Source organism: Polypterus senegalus, chromosome 4 (genome assembly GCF_016835505.1).
Source record: "Polypterus senegalus isolate Bchr_013 chromosome 4, ASM1683550v1, whole genome shotgun sequence".
In the NCBI taxonomy this organism is placed as follows: Eukaryota; Metazoa; Chordata; class Cladistia; order Polypteriformes; family Polypteridae; genus Polypterus; species Polypterus senegalus.
The window spans coordinates 74,113,532-74,130,476 of NC_053157.1; the positions used below are offsets into that span (position 1 = coordinate 74,113,532).

Genomic DNA, 16,945 nt, shown 5'->3' on the forward strand with positions numbered 1-16,945 from the left:
AAAACAAATGACCTGCGTTTACAATTAGCTGCCGGAATATGCAACTACTGTATATTAGAACATTAAAATGTGTTATGTGCAAAGGTATTTGTGCAAATAATCTGTTATGTGGGTTTGTTTATTAAAGCAGATCTGGTTAATCGAGTACAGAATATGTTTTTCTAATGCAACAAGGTTTCTTTTCGAAGGTGGATGAAATCCTTTTTATGAACAAAAAGAACTGAAAGGAGGCTGATTTTTATTTTAAAAAAAGTCCGTTTTTTTTCTGTAGCTGCCAGCACATGACAGGGCCAAATCAAAACAATAACAATCTTGCTTCCTCTCACATACCTTCCCAGATGTTGAATACTGAACTTTATAAACACTACGTTCTAACACATTACAACTTAACTGAGAAATGAACATTGCACCTCTACATGTAGGTATACACATATCCCCTTTCTAATATAATGAACATTTACCCCTCTAATTTAATCCATAACTTTTCACTAACATCGTGGCTGACGTTGGCTACTTATTTGCAGCTCGGTTAATAACACCCTGGCATGTCAGTATGGCTTACCCCAAAATCCAGCTTGCCAGGTGAAGTCCAGGTCGGCAGTATAATCCAATAAGAACGGCATGGATAGGGTCGCAGTGAGCCTTGAGGAAAGATGACAGATCGTCCGCGAAGTGCAAGACTTCGCTGTAGGTGAGGGACGCCGCTGGCTGACCGTCACACTTGTCGTAGCGTACTGCCTCCTTTTCCGCGTGCATGCTGGCGGCCTGTCGCACCAAGTCGGACAGCATGGGCTCGGGTGGGCTCGGGCTCGGGCTCGGGCTCCGCCACCGCAGCAGCAGCATGCATCTCATAACCACACAGAAAGCTTAAGCGCTTGGACACATGGCGAGGTCAACAACATACAAGCACAAGACAAATAGCTATTTACTTTCAAATGAGCACCGCGAGTCAGCGTACTTCCGAAATCATGAGAGGTCCTCAAAGTAGTTAGGTTCTGTGCCAAATAAATTCAGCCTCTTTATTCTATATACTGTATATATAAAATAAATTCTCAAGCCTCTCAAACTATCTTTCTTTTCTCCGCGCAGCTCTACTACGTTCACGGCCAATCAAATTGCAGAATTCTAGAAGGGTCTAACTGCCGCCTGCAAAACCTATGACGTAGCTCAGGTAATGCCTACTACGTCAGTCACGAAACGCCTTTGAGTTAGAAAACGCTGTCCCAACATTAACCTTCAGCCATGCGATGGGCGTTTTGTGATGTTGAGACATTACACGTTTGACCTCATAGGTACTGCGGTTTGCAATTACACTCAGTTGTCCGAATGTCTTCTTGTCCGTGGAGTTAAAAATGATGACTGACAACGGTAATTTGCAATAAAAACCTAGGTCGCCGCCCACTTTAGATTGTCTAAGCAACCAATCAACTATCGAGTTTGACGATTACCAAACGGAAGTGTGATAGGGAAAGTGTTAGAGGGAGGCACGTTACCAAACTGATTACACTTATCATTTGTTTAATTAGATAACCAAATATTTTAATATATTAACTCAAGAGATATTGCGATGCTTTCTTTGGTGTGGTTTCATAGACGTTTCCATTAGCTGAAATCGATTTGCATTCGCTGAAGCATGAAGTGGGTCAGACGAGTGGTTCCAATAGATAAAGAAGTCTGATTAGACGTGCAATAAATATGTTAATACTGTTTTCTGCAGATATGTTAATGATCTGAGGATCTAATAAGCGATCAAGTTCGAAAAGAGATATTTATTGAAATATTTCACATATGGTTGAGATATAGAAAAATGATTTGCAATGTCGAGCAGATCCGGGACCTTGCTAGGATTCTGTCGCAGTGGGGCAGAGTCTGTTAGCTTCTCGTGAAAGTGGATGTAGTAGTTGGAATGCAGAGTAAGAAAATGAAATCTACATTAACACTGTCTATTGATTAAAAAGTGTCAGAAGTTAAAGGTGAAAGATAGGTATTATGCATATACAGGAGGCACATTTTCTTGGAAGAAATACAAAAATATGGTTCAAAGAGTGAGGTTGATATGGTGGGTTGCATTCAACATTGCTTAACATGGCAATGGCATGTTTCTTAATTACCAAACACCGTGGACAGTGTCAGACAGTTAGTCATTTTCTAACCTGCTTAGTACTGAATAGAGTCGCGAGGGTCTGCTGAAGCCTCTCCCAAATAGCAAGTAATTGGCACTATGTGGACGAAGGGATCTTTAGTGGTATAATGGGAAGTGCAATAGTATTTGGATGTTTAGAAGTTTAAGTGATGCATGATGGGTGTTTAGGAGGAATGCTTAGTGGATTCACACTTTTAAATGAGAAATATTGTAGGAGTAAAAAGGGTCAAATAAGCTAAATAAGGCTATACAGTAGTTGAATTGTTAGTTAAGATTGGTTTGAGTGGTACAGCCTCCCTCTGGGAAAATAAAGTCTACCCAACATAATCTGATCTTGCCTTATCTAATTCACACTCTAGAACAGTAGGTGGCGATAACAGACCTTTCTGTGGGATGTACCATGCCATAAACACAACATTAAAAAAGATACTGAGGGGTGGGAGTCAGCTGAAGGAGGTATTCTGTGGTAGTAGATTAGTTTCTTACAAAGGGGACTGACCAAAGTGTAACCCTGGGGGTTATGAAGACAGTGTGAATTCACTATTTGCAAGGTTAAAGGTGATTGTCAGGTCATGGTGATATGTACTAAAAACACAGGCCTATACTACCCATCTAGACATTATTCAAACTCGCTTAATCCTGTTTAGAGCCATCCTACCATCACCTATTCCAGTAGCAATAAGCGTGTCTAATTCAGTTCATGTAGGGAATTATTCACCAAACTATCATTTTTATATTTACTCATTTGGCCAACGCTTTTATCCAAAGTGACTTACAACATTTGAGATACAATTGGTTACATTTTTTTTTTCTTTTTTCCAGATAGAGCACAGGCGAGTGAAGTGACTTGCTCAGGGTTACACAGTGTCAGTGGTGGGATTCAAGCTGACAGCCTCAGGGTTTGAAGTCCAAAGCCTTGACCATCTTGCTACTACCTGCTTATCCATTATGTAATCCATTACCTAATCTGTTTATTGTGACGTGCGAGTCCCTGTCTTGCACCCCAAAACACGAGGCTGAGTCTCAGTACTTTAGAAAAACCAGCTTTATTCAACTTGAAACAGGAACAGCATGGTTATTTATTGCAGCAGGAGCAACCGCTCTCCTATACACAGACACAGCAAACGGGCATAGTCATGGCCAGGTCAGTGGCCAAGTTACACTGTTCCCTGCATTTATAATGTCCCTTGCATCACCCATCGGCCACTGGCGCATATAGCATAATCTCGATCGGCTTGTAGTTGTTTCCGTGGCACTCTGCTGCTGCGCTGTGAACCTGTGGTTGCCTCGGCACCAGAGAAGCAGTTCTCCAAGACGCGGCAGGCATGCTTCGGCTTGTTGTCCCATTGGGGTGGGGGGTCCGAAAAGACTTCAGAAACCTCACATTATGCAGTTTAGACTTGCTGTATTCCTTTGATGTTTTATGCTTACAGGATGGGCATCAGCACTGCAACCACACTGGCAGGCTTGAGCAGAAGTTGGGAACTAATGCTGGTAAGGAGCCACTTGTTTGTGGTGCATATCCACACTCATTCATTTAAGGGAAAAAAACTACACAAAAATTCAGGTTGCAGTTTAAGATGTCTTTTTACATGTTTTTTGCTCTGGAAAATTCTGCAGGGTAGTCATCTTATCTTTGATTAACACCTCTAATTATCAAGTAAACTTCAGAAAAAAAGCAAGCTGGGCAAATGACTGTATGCGCTTTGCTTGACTTGGGATCCTTTGACTCAAGCACATGCTCAAAGTTGTAATTGCGTGTCAGATACAAGTTCAAGAAAAAATTACCCAGAATTATTGTGTGAAGCAGCTATTTTTATTCAAGAAACTCCAAATGCATCATTAGTTTGCATCTAGAAGTGTCTGCTGTCAGTGTGGTACTTGATTGCCCAAGGTTTATGTTCATTATATACATCCATCCATTTATTATCCAACCCACTATATCCTAATACAGGGTCACAGGGGTCTGCTGGAGCCAATCCCAGCCAACACAGGGCGCAAGGCAGGAATAAACCCCGGGCAGAGTGCCAGCCCACTGCAGTTCATTATATCAGCGATTCACCAATCAGAAAACAGTAATCGCTAGAGCCTTAATGAGTCAAAGTGAAAGTTTTCATTTCAGAACTTGTTTCATTTTGTGTGCACATCACAGAAATAAGTGAAGGAATAACTACATAAAGAATTAAGCAACAAAAATACATTTTGTGACACATTTAACTTCTTATGCTCACATGTCAGGTTGCTTTTATTTATTGTCACATTTCATAGTACTTTTATTTATTTGCTTATTTATTTTTATCCAAAATGTTCCTCCATATTGTACACTTCAGAGTGATTTATAATCTTGGAGCCTGAGGTGTCTTATGTAACCGGAGAAGGGGGATATTGGCTACTGCCATTCATTCAGTATTTGTGCAAAGTGAGACTTATGACCGTACTCTTGCCACTAACTCAGATTTATTTAAGATGATGTTAGAACTCTGATAAGATGGTGCCATATATATCCTTTGCTGTTGGTTAGTTTCTTAGCCACTGTATCTAAAGCACACACAAGGCCTGTTGAGCACCCATTTTCATTTCCTGAGGATGGCACTTAAGCAGTTTGCAAAAGATGATCTCCTTTGACTCACACTGCTGAATGTTAGGTGCCCGGGATAAGATGCTGCATGTCCAGCTTTGTGGGCTTGGGGGCAATCGTAGGTTGCTTTGATCAGTTACACCAAGTGGAATAGTTAAAATGCCTTGTTGTCTTATTTACAAGTGAACCGCCTGAAACACAAGTCCTCCCCTTAAAAAGCCACTACCAGACACTCTTAGTATCAGCTCCTTATTGACTAGGCCGCTCTTTGGAATGTAACCTCTGTGCCTTTATCTGATAAAATACTCCAAACCAAACAACATCCCAGAAGTGTTTTTTTTTTCAAGACACCATCTAAATGCCAAAACTTGAACAAAGAGCCACAAATTGATGATTGGCAACCTTGATGGACAAAACTTTACTGCAATAACCAACAGAAAAAGGAGGGACTTGTGTGCACCCAATAAAGCAATGGTAAGACGTCTATTCCTTCCTTTAAAACCCTTCACAAACCCCAAAGCTCACTGCTCTTAACCTGGCCGTAACTTCTGCTCTCTAGAGCAGGTATTCCTTTGTCTATGGAGCAGTCACAACAAAGGTTAAAGTGATTTTTTTTTATTCCGAAGTGCAGTACTCAAGTGAAGGGAGACTTGTCTGCATTGGAGTTGGACAAGGTGTCCAGGAGTCCAAACTTTGCTAAGAAAAACAAGTGTACAAGCAAAAGAGAGACCGAACGTAAAAGCCACATGTTCATCTTGCTAACGACTGGAGTTGACTGATCACCTGCTTCCTAGCATGCTTAACTTTACTTGCAACCAAGGACATTATATGTAAAAAACTCAAAAAACTGCAGATCTGCTCGCAACCTGAAGGTGAGACCAAGGCAAAGAAGAAAAGTTAATGAAGAAAGACAGAACACTTAAAGATCTTTCCACTTGTGCTTGAAAATGTACCCAGGAAAGTATCAAAGCAGTTTGGGTAAATTCAACTAATATATAATGTTACTGATACCCCTGTAACTGAAAAGTAATAGCCTTTGTTAAGGATAAGTTCTTAGTTCTTATAAGTTTCTCATCCTAAATTAAGTAAGGAAGCTCAAGGCAGTATTTCTTACGTGCACACACTTACCCACAAACTGCATGTAAAAGGGAGTAAGGCCAGTGCAGACTAGCTTTATTAAATCAACACCAGCTTCATGGTGCAGGCACTAGAAACTGTATAACTAGCTAAAGAATTTTTCCATTTTGACTATGTGAACTGAAAGATCAGAATTCATAAGTTATGTGCTTTTTTTCTATAAAGTATAAAAAGTTGAAAAAAGCTGCCATTAAGTTTATGTTTTGTGTTGTTGTCCTTTGTGTGTGTGTGTGTATTTATAATACAGTATATACACACACATAAATGTTTATACAGACAATCCCCAAGATTCGCAGAGGTTATGTTCCTAGGAATTGACGCAAAAGTCAGAAACATGAGTTAATACATTGAGAACCTATGAGAAATAAGGGGTTAGATTCCCAAGACCACCAAAAACTGTAATCCTTTGCTAGAGACTGCTGAAAATACATGTTCCTGTATTGAATTCCTTATAAATAATACACTAATTCTAGATAAAATTCAGTTTTCATAACACAGTAACCATGAAATAGCCCTAAAAACCAGTACTCCAAAAAAAAAATTGGCAACATGCAAAAGATATTTTTTCTCACTAGTCATGCACTAGAATTCTGTTGTCAGAAGATACAAAGACTCATGTGGTCTGAACATTACCTGTAACACTCTGTCCTTCACGGCTGGCACTGGAGATTGTGAAGAGCACACTTGCTTGACATTACCCATCAGCAATGTCTGCTTCATGCATAGCTTGAGTTCTTTAATGATCTCAGTGCATGTGAGCATAGCACTGGCAAGTTGATGTTTAACCTTGAGGCTGCAATTGTTAATGGGACCGGTGTCCCTGAAATCTCCACCCAGCTGGTTGATTAATTTACGTCAAACTTGCAGTCGACACTCCAGTATGAAGATTATATAACACCTTTATTTTCTCACAAAGCTGCATTACTGACGTTTGCACGCCTGGGCTTTGCCTGAAGGAGTTCTACTATGTTTTGTGGGCATAATTGCATCACAAAACCTGATAATTTAAGCAAAACAATAAAAATATTAAACAAATGGATGGGGAACTCTTTACAATGGTAGAATGAACAAGACTCACGAAGCATCTAGTAGGATACTAAGCACTCCTCAAACTTGCATGCAGTGTGCCACTCATTTTTTCTCTGCTGTGCATAGCCATGAACCCTGCAAATGTGTGAGGTTGCTAGCGTGAAAGTAAAAAAGAGGTTTAAAAAAAAATCTTGCAAATACTTGAAGTCGTGAAAGTTAAACATGTGAAATGTGAATGATTGTATATATAGTTGCATGCATCCAACTTCTGTTACCCTTAAATTATATATTTTGGTTTATTGCAGCAAATGTGTTTGGGTGATTTGTTGAAAATAAGTCTATTGCCATGTCTGATCTACAGCAGAGAAAGTGAAAATATTTGATATAGCTTTCGTCGATTTATAAATCTTGTTCCGTGTTCCAGCTGGAAGTTTAAGCACAGGTCTTTGGGTAAGCAGAAATTAAAATCATCAGACCCACATTAAATTTGCCATCCTTGGGGTGGCATCTTACTAATTTTTTAAATTTAATTAATTAGAGGCATTGGTAAAGCAAAAACTGATAATTAGCTGATTAATGCCAATCTAGCAACCCTTCTTCTCACAGCATACACATCTCCCACAGCTCTGTGCAGTGAGAGAGAGAGATGATGGAAACATATGACTAAAGTAAGGTTCTTGCACAGGGTTAAGAAGTTTACAAATTCAGGGGCTATTGGTTTACAGCCACTGCTGGATGCATAGGAGTCGACTGAGGTGGTTTGGGCATTTAATGAATATGTGTCTGTAGTATTAGGGTGTTGTACCATGTTAGCCATTATGAATGTACTAAGACGTCAAGCAAAATAACACCTTTTATTGACTAACTATAAAGATTACAATATGCAAGCTTTCGAGGCAACTCAGGCCCCTTCTTTGAGTTGCCTCGAAAGCTTGCATATTATAATGTTTTTAGTTAGCCAATAAAATGTGACATTTTGCTTGACTTTTTAATTACATGAATATGTATCCTAAGGGTTGTCTGTAACAGGTGGAAATCACCAGGAGATATTCTGTGTGTTGAGCCAAGTCACTGTGAAGGAACTCTCTCTCTCTCTCTTTTTGGTGGCCCAGGAAGCCCCTTACTACCCACGAGGACAAGGAGATTGTTCATGCAAGAATGGGAAATCTAGTGTTACTTGTTTAAACAGTCACCAATAGATGCTGCATGTAAGAAGATCAAGTGGAAAACAATTCATGCAGGCTAGAATATAAAGCTCTTTTTGGTGTATCTTGACTTAAAATACATTGTTTTTAATATAATAAACATTTGTCATTACATTACTTGCATAGTATACCACGAGGAAAACTCTAATACCAAATAACGGTAATAGTTATCATTCCCTAACATCCAGTATTTACACTTTTATGTAAAGCTTTATGATATAGTGTTGTAGCAGAAACACGCTAATCAAAGAAGGCACACAGAGTTTCAGAGAGGTAGCAAAATCAAGTTTTATTGTGTGATGCATACACGGACCCAAATCAAATGAAATGAGCAATTAGCAAATTCAACAAGCTTACATTTATTACAATTCTTATCACTTAGGCAAAATACTCTCCTCCTTCTGGCTCTTCCCATCATTACTTAATGTTCATCACTTGACCGAAACTGATATCATTACCTCATACCCTATGCAGATGTCCGAAACTTTGTAGCATGCTACTGTGAGGAGAGCTTCACTTCCCAGCAGCCCAAGGGGGTTGACGGAAATGGAAGTAGAGGCTGCTAGGGACGAAAGAAGCCAGCGGGAAAGTTTAAAAGGGAGGCCTGATGGAGCAAAAGGAGATCTGTGTTTTTGTGTATCCTGTCCAATGTGTCATCAAAAAAGTCAATTGTGCCCTGGATTGTTTCACATTAGGATGAATGGACTGTCTCATGCCTGCCTGTCGTGTGTATAGTGGATTTATCGTTGTGCGTCTTCAAAAGGAGCACTCTTGGAAATCTCACCCCTTGACACTCAGGACTACCTGTAGGACTGTTTCATTCATTTTCTACGGAAGCTGTTCTCAGGATTCTACAAGACAATACAATTTATTTTTGTATAGCCCAATATCACACAAGAAGTGCCGCAATGGGCTTTAATAGGTCCTGCCTCTTGACTCTTTAAGAAGACAAGGATAAACTCCCAAAAAAACCCTTGTAGGGAAAAAATGGAAAAAACCTTGCAGTTCAAACAGAGACCCCTTTCCAGGTAGGTTGGGCGTGCAGTGGGTGTGAAAAAGAAGGAGGTCAATACAATACAATACACAGAACAAATCCTCAATACAGTATAAAAATAAACATTTTTACAAATACAGAGCAAAATGTAACAGTAGTTGATATCACATAATATGATTGGGATTTGTTTAGAGTCCTGGAGACCTCAGCCATCAAGCTACCTCCATCATTTGGCCATTCCAAAGCTGAAACAGCACTGGGCCAGCCAATCCGATGAAAGGAACCCTCTACCCCACAATTCCTGTGATCCTCCATCAGGTATGACTTTACTTTAGGCAGGCAAAACAACTTGGCAGGTGCGCTGTGGCACCAAGTGCCACATTTGAGTACCGAGAAGAGAAACAGAATAGGTGAGGGTTAGTAACAAATTATAATGATCATGTTACTTGTGTTTTAGTGCTAATAACTAACAACAGAGATACAGTCTGTACAGTTAATCAGCAGCTCTAGTCAGGGTGTGCTAAACTGAAGTAGTGAGTCTTCAGCCGGGATTTAAAAGCTGAGACCGAAGGGGCATCTCTTATAGTAGCAGGCAGACCATTCCACAGTTTAGGGGCCCTGTAACTAAAAGCTCGACCTCCCACTGTTATTTTATTAATCCTTGGAATCATAAGCAGACCGGCATCTTGAGATCTTAATGTGCACTCAGGTTTGTAAGTCATGATAAGTTCAGACAAGTAAGCCAGACCTTGGCCATTTAATGCTTTATATGTTAAAAGGAGGATTTTGAAATCTGTCCTAAACTTAACCGGGAGCCAGTGTAAGGGATTTAAGAACTGGAGTTATGTGTTTGTATTTTCTTGTTCTTGTAATAATTCTTGCAGCTGCATTTTGGATTAACTGGAAGCTGTATAAAGAACAATTTGAACATCCAGTGAACACCGCATTGCAGTAGTCAATCCTACTAGAAATAAATGCATGAATTAATTTCTCAGAATCCTGTTTATTTAGAAAGCGCCTTAATTTCCCATCATTTTTAAGATGGCAGAAACATGATTTGGAGAACTTTGTAATATGCGCTTTAAATGACATGCTACAATCAAAGATAACTCCTAGATTGCAGGCTGATTCAGTAAAACTGATGGCGTTTCCAACAGAGTTAAATGATGACAAAATATTGTTGTGATCAGCGTCATTCCCTCTAATAATTAACATCTCTGTTTTATTGGTGTTTAAAGACAAGTAGTTCTCATCCATTTACTCCTTTAATTCACTAACACAACTAATTAAAGACAACATCGGAGAAACTTCATTTGATCTAAATTAAAGGTATAACTGGGTGTCACCTGCATACGAGTGAAAATTAACATTATGTTTCCTAATGATAGATCCCAGTGGAAGCATGTAAAGTGAAAAAAGTAAAGGTCCCATTACTGAGCCCTGCGGGACACCATATTGAATTTCTGTGTATAATGATGGAGTGCTGTCAGCACATTTCTGTACATAATGGAATCGATTTGATAAAGAAAAACTAAACCAAGCGAGCACAGTGCCTGTAAGCCCACCATTTTCTAGCCTGTGCAGTAAAATAGAATGGTCAATGGTGTCAAATGCTGCACTTAAGTCTAACAACATAATTATAGTGGAGTTTCCTTCATCAGAGGATATCAGAATGTTGTTTACAACCTGTGTTAGTGCCGTTTCTGTACTGTGACTGGTGCGGAAACCAGGCTGGAATTTCTCCAATAAATTGTAATGCATAAGGTGTGACTGAAACTGATTAGTGACTACTTTTTTCTAGTATTTTAGAGAGAAAGGGTAAATTTGAAATAGGCCTATAATTTTTTAGTATTTGTGGGTCTAGGTCTGACTTTTTAAGTAATGGTTTAATAGCTGACACTTTTAGTGCATCAGGTACTGTGCCATGCAATAATGAACTATTGATGTTTAGAATAGGCGCTGCAAGAACATCCATGGCACTTTTTACTAGTTTCACCATATCATTTCACTTGCTTTGGCTGTACTAGACTGTATAAGGACATTGTCTTGAGTGTTAATTGTTGTGGTTTGTTTGCGTTTATTGTACATCGTCGTAAGCGGACTGGGGTGGGAATATTTAGCATGTAGTTGTATTTCGGCTAGTAGTGTTTAATACCTTCTTTAATTGTTTTATTAACTGTTGGTTTTTGTCTGTGCTTGTGAGCATGTGCAGGTGGGGTCAAGGCCGAGTGCATCCCTGGAATCTCCACCAAAAAAATAAATAAATCACCGTCTCTTCGACGGTGTGAATCTTAGTGGCACTGGACCACTACAACTTATTTATCACTCCATTCCCACCAGTAAGTCGGAATCAGGCAGACCCATACATTAGATATTGGGCTAGAAGTTGGGGTAGTTGCGCCCATAAAACTGTAACATTGTTTGCTACAAGCTGAGTTTTCCTTGACTTGTCATTACCTGTCCAGGCAGGTAGACAGGCAGGCAGAGACCTATCTGGTTTTCTCTCGTGGCCAAAGCCTCAATGGCTGCATTTCTTAAAACAATGGCCCGTTTAGCCCTTTAAAAGTACACAATGTCTTTGACTGAAGTTTTTAAGCTTAGGAGCTGCAAAGAGAGAAATACTTTTTATGGTGTAACCCTTACTATGCTAATGTGCATCAGAATATATAATACTTGTTCTTACACATGCTTCATGATTCTCGTTAAATATATGCAAATCATCAATGTTACAAATATGCTTTTAATATATTTTTCTATAATAGGCTACTTCCAAAAATGCTACATACAATGGATGACTCACTCTGAAATTCTGTAAATTAGCAAAGATCATAGGTACATCATACACAAACAAATCAAGCAAAATGGACTTCTCTGGAAAGCCCAGGTCCCAAGTGTTTTCCCTCAATACCAAAATGTATAGCCCTACAACTCCGGTCCTGGAGGGCCCCAGTGGCCGTAGGTTTTCATTCTAACCCTTTTTCTTAATTATTGACTTATTTTTGGTGCTAATTACCTTTTTTGAATAAATTAATCTATTGACTTATTTTTAAAGATTTGTTCCTCTGAATTTCTTCCTTTCCTTAAATGGCACCCAAACAGAAATGAAATGTGAAGTGAGTGAGCCAACAGAAGACCAACTAAGTCAGGGCTTTAAACTCCAACCAGTTTCTTAATGAGGCGCTGATTTTTGTTGTTAATTAAACCTGTTCTTTAATTTCATGGCTTGTTGCTACTCTCATTGTACAATAGCAGACATTTCTGAAATTGATTTTCTCTTTTCTAAGAAAATGTGTTGAGGACGTGAGCAGATCAGCATTCCTGAGCTGTTCATCTTTCTTTATTCTCAGATATGTATTGTATGATTGACACAGTTTGCTGGTCATGTTTTGGATCATTTTGTATTTCATTATTGTTTGGCTGCTAAGTAAGGAAACAGAAACAATTAAGGGGCCTGAGTCTTCAAGGGCAAGTCATTTAACAGTAATTCAAAAGATGTTAATTAGCAGCAAAAACAGGTCTCTATTTTAAGAAAAGGGTTAGAATGAAAACCTGCAGCCACTGGAGCCCTCCAGGACCGGAGCTGGGGACCCTTGGTCTGTATGCTGTTGAGAACGCATCCCCACATTCTGAGAAAAATGTTTGGAAGTGAAATTTTCAAAAATTGTAAATATACGTGTCTTCATGTAGCACTTGAATTATTAATTTGTATAGAAGCGTTCTGGTCCATTTGTCTGCTAGTCTTGTTTTAGTCTGTTCTGGTAGTGGCACAATTGTTAAAACTGTAGTAAAAAAAACACCAAAATGCTCCCCTAGAGTCCAAATTTTGACCAAGACTTTTTTGACCAAGTCTATGGCCTTATCCTAAGTAAATGAAGGAGGAGGCAAATATTTCTCCAACACACACACACACAGACTGAGCTTGATATATTTCATAGCTATTTTTCTTTGGAATGTGGAAGGAAAATAGAGACAAAATATTAAACTGATATGGGTATCTTCTTCTTCCTCTTCATCTCTTCCCATTGGGAGTGAATGTGCCTGATCAGCATTCTGCACACAACTTGGTCTTGCACCTCTTCCCTTGTCCAACCTTTTTCCTTCAAATCTTTTTATTTTAACCATTTCCCTGTACTTTCATTTCCATCACTCTTTTGCCCACATACTCTTTTTCTCTCCTCATTACATATCCAAACCACTTCAACCTACCTTCTATGGTATCACTCCCACTTTTGTTGTGCATCTGTGTCAGTTTTTGTAACTCTACACATCCATCTCAACATTCTCATTTCTGCAGGATCAAACTTCTTCTCCTGTACTCCCTTCACTGCTCATGTCTCAGCTCCATGTATCATTGCTGGTCTTAACCATGGTCTTAAATATCTTACCTTTAGCCTTTGCCTGAATTCTTCAATCACAGAATACTCCTGATACCTTCATTCAATTGTCCCATCCCCACTGCACTTTTTGGGTTATATCTGCATCCAATTCTGATATAGGCATGACTACAGACATTTGCCATATAAACATAAAAGCTGTGAGTCCATTACGGCATATCCATTGCAAAGACCACAATGTTACATTACTGTGATAGCCCACAATTAGAACAGAGGTAACTAAAATATACTTGCTTTCAACATGTGGTGCACTGTATCACTGTGATGAAAAAGTGAATAAAAAATATTTCAAATCAAGCACACAATTCCAGACTTCCAGATAATAAAACTGTACAAGAAGATTCAAAGTTTGAAGAGGGTGGGCCGATCGTGAAGGTGGTGGTCCAGTGATGCCCATCTACTTTCCTGTTTGTATACTCTCCAATTTTAATGTGTACTAATGCTGCCAATGAAGAGGTTGTTAGGGTCCTATTTAACAGGTGGTATCTACTGTATACTGGCTTTCTTTGTTAGCTTCAGTATTTTCCAGGACATCCAAAACCTTGCTGGCCCTCAAAATGGATTGTAAATAGGTCAGTCTCGTACATTGCACTAGAATGTCAAAACTGGGATGATGAAAAAAATAAAAGCTCCATTGCAATGAGAAATGAAAAAGCTAGAGAATGACTTACTTCAGGAACTCACTTCTACTGAGAAATCGTGCCACTGCAGTGGTAGGCCAGCACAGATGTTTCCTCAGTGTTTATGATTTTTTTTTTTTTTTGTTTTAAATGTTCCATTTCTCCCATCCAGGTGTTAAATAAAAAGCCACTGTTTAGACTGAGATGTACAATTGCCTGTGTTCACTGCATAGTTTCTATCAACCTACCCATTCTTTGAGCAGCTATTTCTTTATATCTGAAAAACTTCACTTATATATAATGCACAATTTTATACATTGCATCATTAAAGAAAATATGCAAGTTTAAAAGTTGTTATTTAATTGTATTCCCATCTTTGGTCAAAGTTATCAACAGTGATAACATCAGCATAAAATGTAGGCCTAAACCAGAGCCACTTATTTTAAGCTGCACTGATATGAAGCTCTGCAAAACTATTTTGGCGAGGTTGGGGAACACAGACATATTTTAACAGGTGTGGAGGGGGACAGAAACAACAATGCACACAAAGTAACAGCAAATACTTCTTTTAAAGAACAAGGTCCATGGGTCCTTTTACATAACATAAAAAGTAACAGTAATGTGCAAATGCAGCTGATTACATGTTTACAATCAGTATGACAGTATTGTTGACTTCAAAGGAAAAAAATACTTAGAGGTATTATATTCATAACCATTTTTAATCAGTTTTCACTGTTTATTAAAGTAAACAGCAAAAATGTTAAAAGATAATTAAAAATTGCATTTTTTCAAAATCAAAACACCTTTTTCTAACAGAATTTGTAAAAAAAAAAAAATACTGATATTCAGTATGCCTACTGCCAGAGAGGGATTTGTTCAATTTCTTCCCATGTGAACTTGGTATGATCAAAAATGACACAGTCAAGCTCTTTTGGGTATCAACCATGATACCTTTGTTTGCCTGGAATACACGCTTGCTTCTCCTGTTTGTGTAGACAGACAATGCTTGGTCATTCTGATGCTGGTTTTATGGTTGGGTGCCATTTCTCATTCCATTGACATTTCTGCTACAGTCACCATTCCAGCTCAACTGGATACTTTCCTGTGAGGCATGCCGTACAGTGTCCTGATTTTAAAGCAGGTCTGCTGTTTTCAGATTTTCTGTCATTTATCATCAAATCTCGTTCTTCTCGTGATCTGATCCCTTCTTGAACAGCAGAGACTAATCCATTCACAGAAAGATATACCACACTGTTTGCCCCTAGGGAAGATTAAATCACAAAATGTAGTAAAAATGACAAACTGGGGATTGGTTCATTGCAATAAAATAATTAACCAATATTATTGTAATATGACTGTTAAGCATTGAGTTTTGTTCAAATGTGTCTTATACATAAATAAACAATAATAAACTAATTTATTTCTTTTGTCAATTAAAATTAAAGAATGGATACATGTGAAACATCTTGGTTATTTTAATATTTATCGCCAACTCATAAAAATATCTAACTCATCTCTTCTAAAAGATAATGTTTGTTGCTGTTGCTGCTATGTCTTTATCCTTAACATACTCGGGGCAAATCAAGGCCCTTCTGTTCTCAGGATAAAGTGCCCTTTTGTTGTAAATATATTTTAAAAGTAAACATGTAAAATGAATCAATACATGAACTAATAACACCATAACAGGGTGTGTTTTACTTGACAAAAGTAGATTTTGCATATGAGACACTGTATTATTAATACCTTATGGCCTAGCAAATTTTTGGACATAGACAACATGCCACTGTTTCAGAAATTGGATATTTTCTCTGGAATTAACTACACTCTATAAAACATACAAAACAGTAAAGAGAAATGCATTAATTTTCTTTCAAGGTCTGTGACTGCATGAGTGTTCTATTGTTTCCTGACCTCTGCACTAAGTTTAGAAAGTAGAAAATTTGCCATTGCAGCACACATTTTACCTGCAAAAGGGCTGCTACTCGCCCCTCTCTAGCCATTACCTCTCCTTCACAATATGAAGAAAGATGATGCATATTAACTTGAAGCTATCACCGATTTTAATATATAACTGTAACATTTGGGATACTTTAATACATTTTTATAAAATTTGGTATAATGTTAACTGAAGATCTTGAAGACTACACTAGAATTGTGTAATATGAAAAAGAAACATAAACAAAAACAGTTTTATATATATATTACAGTTAAAGTCTTATTTTTAAAGTATGTGCACATTACTATTACAGTAATGGCCCCCATAAATTACCGTATATACTCACGTATAAGTCAGGTCTTGACACCTGAAAAAATCGATCATAAAATCAGATCCCGACTTAAACACCCAATGAAAAATACGGCAATTTTTTTTTTTTTACATCTTCTGGCTTCCTCCAATCTCACACCAGTTTCTCAGACACATCGAATTTTGTTGCAGCAGCACAGTTACCAATTTCTTTCGCCACTTCAACAACTTTAATTTAAAACCAGCTTCATATTTTCTTTAGATCGAACGCTCCATTGTAGATAAGGGATGCTCTTATGATAAAGGTGTATGAGGATGTGAGATACAAAAAACACAAAACAGTGCAATCGTCGCTTTGGAATAGTTTGGGTATTACCGTGTGGTCAATCATAGAAAAAAAGGCAGTGTGCTCCATGGTTACTCTCTCAGGTGGGCGTTTGCATATCATAATCTCTTGGACCAATAGCGTCAGTTTTCCGCATTCGATTTATACGACCGACATTATAAAATACCGGAAATTATATGGTAAAATCAAGCCCGTCCTTATCCGCAGGAGAACTTAAATGTGAGCATATACGGTAATACATTAAATGTAAAAAA

At 38.3% G+C, this 16,945-nt stretch overlaps 2 protein-coding genes across 5 annotated transcripts in view; both read right to left on the reverse strand.

Annotated features, from left to right (window-relative positions):
* Positions 1 to 1,305, reverse strand: part of aasdh (aminoadipate-semialdehyde dehydrogenase) — a 38,508-nt gene extending 37,203 nt beyond the window's left edge. Inside the window, exon 1 of one of the 3 annotated variants that reach the window (XM_039750893.1) lies at positions 563 to 1,300. In XM_039750893.1, the coding sequence (XP_039606827.1) occupies positions 563 to 852 (290 nt within the window). In that variant the 5' untranslated portion in view covers positions 853 to 1,300. Of the gene's footprint in view, positions 1 to 562 lie in introns of all 3 variants that reach the window. The other 2 variants (XM_039750892.1, XM_039750894.1) reach the window with 2 other exon arrangements.
* A 13,345-nt stretch (positions 1,306 to 14,650) lies between these two features.
* The window catches only part of ppat (phosphoribosyl pyrophosphate amidotransferase), a 70,842-nt gene continuing 68,547 nt past the window's right edge, over positions 14,651 to 16,945 (reverse strand). For both annotated transcript variants that reach the window (XM_039750900.1, XM_039750901.1), the window contains exon 11: positions 14,651 to 15,361. In XM_039750900.1, the coding sequence (XP_039606834.1) occupies positions 15,174 to 15,361 (188 nt within the window). In that variant the 3' untranslated portion in view covers positions 14,651 to 15,173. The remainder of the gene's footprint in view (positions 15,362 to 16,945) is intronic.